The 9,594-nt window shown below is 42.8% G+C and overlaps 1 protein-coding gene across 1 annotated transcript in view; it reads right to left on the bottom strand.

Moving 5' to 3' along the window:
* The window catches only part of LOC130107970 (mitogen-activated protein kinase kinase kinase 12-like), a 30,299-nt gene extending 21,091 nt beyond the window's left edge, over positions 1-9,208 (bottom strand). The window contains 5 exon segments of the mRNA XM_056274792.1: positions 2,482-2,640; positions 4,402-4,496; positions 4,498-4,594; positions 5,171-5,354; positions 8,698-9,208. Of these exon segments, the coding sequence (XP_056130767.1) occupies positions 2,482-2,640; positions 4,402-4,496; positions 4,498-4,594; positions 5,171-5,354; positions 8,698-9,208 (1,046 nt within the window).
* Between the last annotated feature and the right edge of the window lie 386 nt (positions 9,209-9,594).

Here is a 9,594-nt window from a genome sequence, read left to right on the forward strand (position 1 = left end):
AAATCAGAGGAAAAATGTCACTTTATTTCACTGAATGAGCAGTATTCAAACAATGGACCAGGGCTCTACCGCTGATGGAGCAGGTAACCAAGGAGACATGCTCAATAGAGGGTTACTAAGGAAAGTTTGTTGCTGATGACACCTTGGATCGCCACGGCAACCCATCAACATACCAATAGCATTGCACATTGTGGAGGTGTGTGTGTGTGTGTGTGTGTGTGTGTGTGTGTGTGTGTGTGTGTGTGTGTGTGTGTGTGTGTGTGTGCGCACGCACAAATGTTTACGTGTATTTTAGTCTTTTTGTGTCCCTGTTTATGCACAGATATTCTGTTGTATATTGTTAAATACAGTGCTAGCAGTTGTTTTATAACTTGGAATGTGATGTTTATGTCCTTGTGTTTTCTATTTTGAATAAACCCAAAAGTCAAAGTCCTATTATGTGCAAATTGACTTGGCTTTCAATAAAACTGGATTCACCTGTGCTTTCACAGGAATGCTACACTGCATGCTTCACTTTAGCACCATACAACATAATGATCACAATGGCAGCTATCGGATGTCACAAGATATTTCTGCAGCAACACCGTACAATCAAATGTTCATGAATAATTTAAGCAATAACTCATTATGACTTATTTACACTTTGCCTTCAGACTTTGCAGTTGACAACAGTGGGAAATGTTTCCATGAAAATAAATGTATGACAGTTAAATGTTTGTTAAGTTGCTGCACTGGAAGTGCATTCATATGCATGTACTGAAACAATATTAATGTGAAAGAAAGAAAGAAAGAAAGAAAGAAAGAAAGAAAGAAAGAAAGAAAGAAAGAAAGAAAGAAAGAAAGAAAGAAAGAAAGAAAGAAAGAAAGAAAGAAAGAAAGAAAGAAAGAAAGAAAGAAAGAAAGAAAGAAAATGGCAAAAGAGGAGGAGGTGGCGAGATTAATGGAGTGAGATAATCTGCCTTGGGTGTATATATCTCACTCTGCCTCCTCATTTTATTTTGTTCTTCAAAAGAAGGGCAGTTCTTGCAAATTTTGGAGACAGAGCACTTGGTGGAACATTTTGAGCAGCCTACACTGTACAGCATGAGAAGACAGGTAAGGGACAACATGTTGTCTCATCACATCTTATAGTATAATGTAAAACTATAGCTGACTCAAGTTTTGCAGCAACGCTTCATGTTTTCAGAATCAGCAAGTCAAGTGGGTTTGGAGATACAATGAATTTGTCTTGGTTTGCTTCCATGGAAACTGCAAGGACAGTATCTTAAATGGGTAAGTAGAATAGAAACCCATATAAAAAGAAAAATAGCCAAAATAAATAAATAAATAAAAATCCCACAACTACAAAAGGAAAATAAGGAAATAATCAGTCCCTTCTACAGAAAATGCATGTGGTCTCAGCGTCTGGTTGATGGTATTGATAAGAGGGTTTATAAATGGCAGTGGTATAAATATATCAACAGAACTCAATACAGATCCAGAGAGTACAGCATGTGCATCTTGGAGTGCTTTAAGAAATGGTATTGGGGGTTGATGAGGACTTGTGCAAATGTATGTTGCATTCTTGTTTTGTCTAGTCTGATGTAGTCCCAAGAGAAGGAATACTGGCAGAATAAAATCATTACAACCTCAAATTTCCAAACTCTCCTTTAGGAAACGAGATATTTGGCTGAACTCAATCCATTGTTATCTGAGATTTACCCTGCTCTGTGCGACAACTGTCACAGCATGTCAGTACTAAATGAAAATACTTACAGACAAGGCCAAATCCCCTGTTTCTCTCTCTCACACTCCCTTGCACTCTTTTTTTGGTACAGACTACTAGAGAAGAATCTACATACATTTAAATTCAATTGCAAGTACCCATGCCTTTTTTTCTTCTTCACTACATCTAAAGCTTTTTAATCCTATTTTCACTTCTCAACTAATGCACTGCTGGCCACAGGCCAAACCAACCGCAGGGGTTTGGAAGGTTACTGCAGCCTCTCCAGAGCGCTGCAGCATCTGGCAAATCAATTATTAAATTAGCCAGCGTTCCTTTCAGGAAAGAGAGAAAGAGTGATGTAGGGTGAGCCAGAGTGAAAGAGGGATAAATATATATATATATATATATATATATATATATATATATATATATATATATATATATATATATATATATATATATATGTAGAGAGACACAAAATAAGAGAAAGAGCGACAAGAAGTAAGAGGAAGAGAGACTGTGGGGGGAGAGATCAGGCTTAAAGCTAAGGGCAACCCATCAGATATGGCGGTAAGCCTATACAATTTCATGTAATGAGATAGTGTATATAATACTGAATAGATTTTCTGGTAATAGGATACAGCACTGTATGGTAAAATATAAGTAATGGGAGCCTTTGTTGATTTAATGATGGATGATACTAGTCATATGAGATGAGAAAAATGGAAAGATGAATAAATCCAATATGGTCAGTTTAATAGGATTCTGACACTTACCAAATATCCACCTTCTCCGAGACGGGCTCATTACGTATGACTTCGGGGGCCATCCAGGCCACCGTACCGGCGAAGGACATCTTGGTGCTCTTGTCACTGAGCTCCTTGGATGTACCGAAGTCAGAAATCTTCACTGCATCATCGTACGTGATCAGCATGCTACGATGGAAAGGGGAACATCATGTCTCAGGCTTATAAAGCCACCCTTGATAAACTAACTTCATAAATGTATAGTAATGATAAAAACTGTTGTACACAATTGTTGTTGTTACAAATATTTATTAAAATCCAAAATATTGTTTTAACAACATCTCCACTCTAACTATGACTTCCAGGTAACGCTTTACAATAACTAAACACTATAAAGCATTTACAACGTGTTAGTTAATAGTTAATTCAGCCTTTATAAAACATAAACAATACATTATTAATCATTACAAAACTATCAACAAACACTTGGGAGCTGAGCACCCAGTCTCAATTCAATTTATACATGAGTTGCAACCGTTAGTGGGGCCAACACTGAAGGAGGGTGCGGACTGAAGTTTTTCAGTCCACGCCATTTTGTAAGAGTTTATCAATGCTTAACATAATGTTTATTAATAGCTTTGTAATGATTTAATAATGAATTGTTGATGTTTTTTCTTTTTTTTTGTTGGATTTCCCCCCCTTTTTCTCCCCAGTTGTATCCGGCCAATTACCCCAATCTTCTGAGCCATCCCGGTTGCTGCTCCACCCCCTCTGCCAATCCAGGGAGGGCTGCAGACTACCACATGCCTCCTCTGAGACATGTGAAGTTGCCAGCCACTTCTTTTCACCTGACAGTGAGCAGTTTCACCAGGGGGACATAGCGCATGGGAGGATCACGCCACCCCCCCCCCCCAGTTCCCCCCGAACAGGTCAAGTCAAGTCAAGTCAATTTTATTTGTATAGCCCATTATGCCCTGACTGACCGGAGGAGATGCTAGTGCAGCGACCAGGACACATACCCACATCCGGCTTCCCATCTGCAGACATGGCCAATTGTGTCTGTAGGGACGCTTGACCAACGCTCGACCAACAGGGATTCCCCATGTTGGTAGGCAACGGAATAGACCGCTACGCTAGAGGATGAATTACCTATGAACTAATACGTTGTAAATGATTTAGTGTTTAGTTATTGTAAAGCATTACTGACTTCTACTGCCACTACTATTAACAATAATATGTAATATGATAATGAACCCTGAAAATGGATATTCCCTCTTTGCTTACACCGCTCCACTGGGAGGTCAAAGGTTAGGTTCATCAACAAAGCAGAGCTTCTAGTGATGGTATGAAGTCAGTGTCTTGCTCAAGGACACTTCAGCAGGATGGTCACTTGCTTACAATGGGCCTGACTCTGGGCTGGGGGACTTTTTGCCCATTCACTGCACCCTGCTGCTCATGTGTCCATAAAGTAAAATAACTGAGCCATACGCTGACTGACAAATATCTACCCAGTTTTTACAACAACTTGTTTGCTATTGACCATAGCATTTTCCGCTACGCAAATATAATTTCATGCACTCATCCACCCTCTACAGATAAAGCCAGTCCCTGCATGCACTGGATGGATGGAAGGGAGACACTCTGGACATGTTGCCAGTCAATCACCCGCAAACACTATCATTCACACACCATTCATACTTATGGACAGTTTAAGGTCCACAATTCACCAAACCTGCATGTCTATTTACTTTGGTAGAAAACAGCAGCTCCTGGGGGATGAGCAAACGTGGGGAAACCATGCAAACTTCACACAGAAGGAATCAAACCCTGGACCCTCTTGCTATAAAGGGATTAGCGCTAACCAATAAACCACAATGCCACCCTTATGTTAAAATCACAGTTCTGTGACCGTATGATATAAATAACTGCAAGTCTGCTGTATAAACTCACTTGGGTGACTTGAGGTCTCTATGGATGATCTTATGGAGGTGCAGGTAGTTCATCCCACCAGCGATACCCATGGCCCAGTCCATGAGCAGGGAGGGGGGTAATCTTCCTGCCGGCTCTCAGCACCTCATACAGCTGGCCCTGGGCACAGTACTCCATGATGATGCAGTAACAAGGAGCCTGTGTACAAATACCCCTGAGACAGCAGAGGGGGGATGAATTAAAACATGCTAGGCATTAACATGCTACACTTCCTCAAAGGAAAATTCTGTTTTTTGTTGCTTTTTTTTTGTGCAACGTGGATCTTGTTTTTGTATTTTTACCCTAGGGAAGAAGAAGAAAACAGAAAAACAAAACAAGCAACAGAATGTGTCATTTTTAAATTTGTAAGACAAAAGCTGTCCATGAATATATTCAAAAAAGAGCATCTAAGAATCTAAGAGCATCTGCTTAAACTTAGGCGACATCTCTATACAGAGCTCAAATCAAGAAGATACAGAAGCTGTTCATGTCACCATCTTTTTGTATTAATATAGATGTTAGCAGAATTTGGGTGGGACACAGGGTAGGTGGAACATGGTAATAGATCAGAGATGACAGAATGAGCTTTAAAGTAAAACAAAAAGCACAGGGATAGTTTCTTTGAGACACTGATAGTGCAGCCAAACTTTCAAAAAGATAATTTTATACACAATTTCTTAGAGTGTGTAGAATACGTAACACTAATGTTGCAATGTTCCCCAGAAGTGACCACATCCGAGTTTTCCCTTACTTGAAAGTGATGATGTTGGGGTGTTTGAGCTTGCGTAGGTGCTTGATGTCAGTCTCTTTGATATCCCGCACTTTCTTGACGGCTACTTCCTGTCCATGGAGCTTGCCCAGGAAGACTGCCCCCTGGGCCCCGCTGCCCACCCACTGCAGGTCTGAGATCTCTTCAAACGGGACCTCCCACAGCTCTGAGGGAGGAGGGAGGAGGTGGGGGAGGAGGGAGGAGATGGGGGGGGTGGGGTAGTCAGCAGTGTGTATCAATGTATTTAATGTGGCAGTTATGGATATTAAATAAGTCTCAGATGGGAAATGGAGATTCAATGGAAAGTCTTTCTCGTCCTTCCTATGATGTTAATTAATGGTTTCTGCATAATGAAATTCACAGTAAAAAAAAAAAATCAGTTCAATTCAAGAGCGTATATTTAAACCAAACCAGTATTTCTACAAAAGCACCTTGCAATAATTAAACCTTCTATATTCATTATCTGGTTTTAGCCTATACTTTTATATCCAATACTTTTATTCTGATATTTGTATACTTTACCTTTATGGCTTGTTTTTACTCAATGAACATTTTTTTCATCTTGCCTTATTTATTAAATTTGAATGTTGAGAGCATTTGCTGTCTGAAAAGTAATTGTTTCATGTGTGTAACTGTTGTACGCTAAAACTGAACCTTGAGCTTAAGCCTTTAACAGTGCAGTGTATTTTAAGCCCTGCTTTTCCTGGTCACATGGACACCAAGTGTTTGATACCCCCATTCTGTACTTGAACCCCAAGCTCCACTGGAGACTATTGGGGGGGGGGTCCCCCACAGACAGACAGGGCACTGTAATCTGCTGTGGGTAATTCTCTCTCAGCCACCCAAATCCTGCTTAGCGCCTTTGTAGAACTGCCTCAGAGCAACACTCCAACAGTCAGGAGAGGGGTGGGGGGAGGACGTGGGGTATGGATGAGACAGAAGATTTTGGAGCCCAATGCAGAAGAGACGGAGGAGATAGTGGTGGTGGTGGTGTGTGTGTGTGTGTGTCTGGCTCTTCTCTGACTTGCAGATTATTATTTTACTAGTTTTATGATACACTGAAATGGACCACATTAAAGGGCCTCGGTTTCCCATATGGACTCCAAAGGGCATAATTGGTGAGCAAGGACCAATGTGAGTTTTTAACCATCTGAGTGAGTATATTTTTTGAAAAGTGAGGACATTTTGTCCAGTCCTCACTTCTTTAAGGGTCTATTTTAGGGTTAGCACTTGGGTTTTAGGGTTAGGGTTTAAATTAGTTTAAGGTTAGGGTAAGGGTAAAGGTTAGCCATGTAGTTCTGAAGGTTAAGATTAGGGTTAGGGGCTGGGGAATGAATGTAGTCAATGAGGGGGTCCTCACAAAGATAGAGGTACAAGAATGTGTGTGTGTGTGGGTGTGTGTGTGGGTGTGTGTGTGTTTGCGCGCGCGTGCAAGTAGACAGAGAAGAGAAGAGAAGAGAAGAGAGAGAAGAGAAGAGAAGAGAAGAGAAGAGAAGAGAAGAGAAGAGAAGAGAAGAGAAGAGAGAGAAGAGAAGAGAAGAGAAGAGAAGAGAAGAGAAGAGAAGAGAAGAGAAGAGAAGAGAAGAGAAGAGAAGGGAAGGGAAGAGAAGAGAAGAGAAGAGAAGGGAAAAAACTGATGAGTGGGATTCCCTGTTGAACAGCTGGGGTCCGAGACTGAAGAGACAGACAGTAAACATGGCACAGCACACGACCTGCCCTTTTAGCATTCTATAAACACCACACACATTAATCTTGTTAATTAGGATGGCATGAATATTAATGAGCACTGGTGATTAATTGGGATGTCTCTGTGTCTGATATAATCAATAAAACATTCCAGCTCGAAGGACATTACGCATGTGATTCGCCATAACGTCTCCCACGTCAGCCTCCTTTTTTATCTGATAAACGAAATCATTGTTGTATACTTCACAGAGCCCGGCCTGTTCTTTGGGATCAATATCACCAAAAATGAACAAGCCTCAGTCTTGCTCCTGTCCCACCAATCAAAGCACCACAAAGGGGTCATCATTATGTACAGTGTAGTGAGCTTTCACTTCCCAACACCCCCGGTTTTCTTTCACTTCTTTTATGTCAATACGGCTTTTGTCAGCTGGTGTGACTCTCCAAGAGGTAACACGCGAAGCGAGGTACGGGGAACTGCAGATGGACTGGGAGTGATAATAGGACTTGGATGAAAGGGACAGGAAAGGCAATGAGGGGGGTGGGGATGGTGTGGGGGCGATGAGGGGGTTAGAGAGGAGGGGAGCACAGTGGAGCAGAGGGGAGGTGTAGGAGTTAAATGGGTGATAAAATATCAGAGGGTTGTAATGACAGAAAGAGGCAAAAAAAATAAAAAAATAAAGACAGCCACATCCTCTCTGTGCATGATGCTGTACGCATGTGGGTGTGTTGATGTATGTGTGTGGGCATGTGTGTGTCGGCCAGGAAGTACTATGTTTGGTCTGTGAAAGGCAACGTTGCACCCCTGTGCTGGTGCAAAGGATCAACTGGGCTCATGTCAGTGCAGGACGGCGTGTGCTCATGTGTGCATTCATGTACGTTTGGGCAAGAGCGTGTGTTTTGTCTGTGCATTCACGCTCATGCTCATGAACGCCTGATCACATACATGCACGTGAGTACATGCACGTGTGTCAGGCTTATGCTAATAGAGATGAGAGTTGCAGGGTCAGTGCACGGCCATGCATTATTCATGGAGCAGATCTGGAGAGAGAGCGAGAGAGGGAGGGAGGGGGGGGGGGGAGTCCCAGGGGAGCTCTGTGCTATTGTAGTGGCTTCAGACATAAACAACACAGCGTCACAGAGCAGCGGTGGTGGAGGGGAGGCGGGCAGAAGGATGAGGAACTGGGGGGAAAACAAGCACTCGGTAGCTTTGATAAAGCAGGTAATTTTGCTCTCTCTCTCACTCTCTCTCTAGCTCTCTCTCTCTCTCTCCCCCCCCCTTTCTCTTTCTAACTAGTTCCTCTCAGTTTCTCTACGTTTCTCTATCCCTCCCGCTTGTTGTCTCTTTTGCCTCATTATTTCAGGGGGCATTTGTTTACAATGTGGCTGCAGTGGGAGTACATTTCTCTGCTATCTGGTTGATGTAAATACATTTTGGGATAAGATCTTAGATCCTGAAATTAGCACATCAAAGCTTCGGAATGGAGTTAGCAAGAGCCTTGCTGATGGTTTTACTGGGAAACAAATATGGAAGCAATCTTTCTATTCAGATTGTTTGTAAAAGTGTGGTTGTGTGCCTCTGTGTGTGTGTGTGTGTGTGTGTGTGTGTGTGTGTGTGTGTGTGTGTGTGTGTGTTTGTACGTGTGTATGGTACTATATGTATGTAGTATTATCATCAAGTTGATGTACATCTATGTGTTTTTGAGTTGTGTTTATCATTCTACTGAAGATTAAAGTGTTTTGTTGAGATGATGGTGTTTTCACAACAGAATAATCGTGGATGTGGAGTGTGTATATGTGTGTGTGTGTTCACTCATGGGTCTTACCTTCCAGGTTGTGTTTGTGTTCAGTGGAGTAGGCTTTGCCAATCATAGTCCAGACGGGCCTCAGACATCCAAACAAGCCCTCTAGAAATCCTCCTCCTCCCCCTCCATTAGACTGGCACTGTATCCTGGCATCGTGCACCTGGCTCCTGACCGCATCGCTCTCTGTGTCAGGCCCCTCTCCCTCCCTCCTCCCTGGGGTCCCATCATTGTCATGGAGCTTCAGTACGCTGTTGGCAAAGTGCTCCTGTTGTTCCTCACTCGGCGTAGGGCTGTTCCCACTTGTGTGCCTTCCCCCTCCTCCCCCAACACCACCACCTCTGCCCTCTGGCTCGACGGCGCCCCCCGTGTCTATTGAGAGAACGTTGCGGAGGACGCACTGGGTCGGGGTCAGGTCCATCTCCGGGGTGCAGGGTGTTTCGGCGTCCAGCCGCCGGAGGGACGGCTCAGAGAGGGGTGAATTGAAACCAGAGAGAGAGGGTGATGGGGCGCGGGGTTCGTGGACGAGTGCCATGAGGGACCGAGGGCATTAGAACAACCCAGAAACAGTGAACCTTGGCAAGGCCATGCACAATGCCTACAATGGGAGAGGGGAAAAAAGGAGAAAGAGAGAGAGAGAGAATGAAAACTGTTAAAGGTCACATCAAAGGTCAAAGAGAAACTAGTAAGGTCAGAGTTCATATAGAATACCATCTTGGTATACAGTATATGTTTATGTAATGTTTTGTTATAATTGATGCTAGCAGAATGGTTTAATGACCAGAGAGACTACTGAGCACTGCCTCGATTTGATTCCCTGAACTCTGACCTCTTTCTGGTGGGTGGCAGATTAAGGGACAGATAACTCTCGCGGATCATTAAATATAAAAGATAGGTGCACTGTCGTTATTCATTCCTCTG

The sequence above is a fragment of the Lampris incognitus genome, chromosome 2, assembly GCF_029633865.1.
Source record: "Lampris incognitus isolate fLamInc1 chromosome 2, fLamInc1.hap2, whole genome shotgun sequence".
NCBI classification, from domain to species: domain Eukaryota; kingdom Metazoa; phylum Chordata; class Actinopteri; order Lampriformes; family Lampridae; genus Lampris; species Lampris incognitus.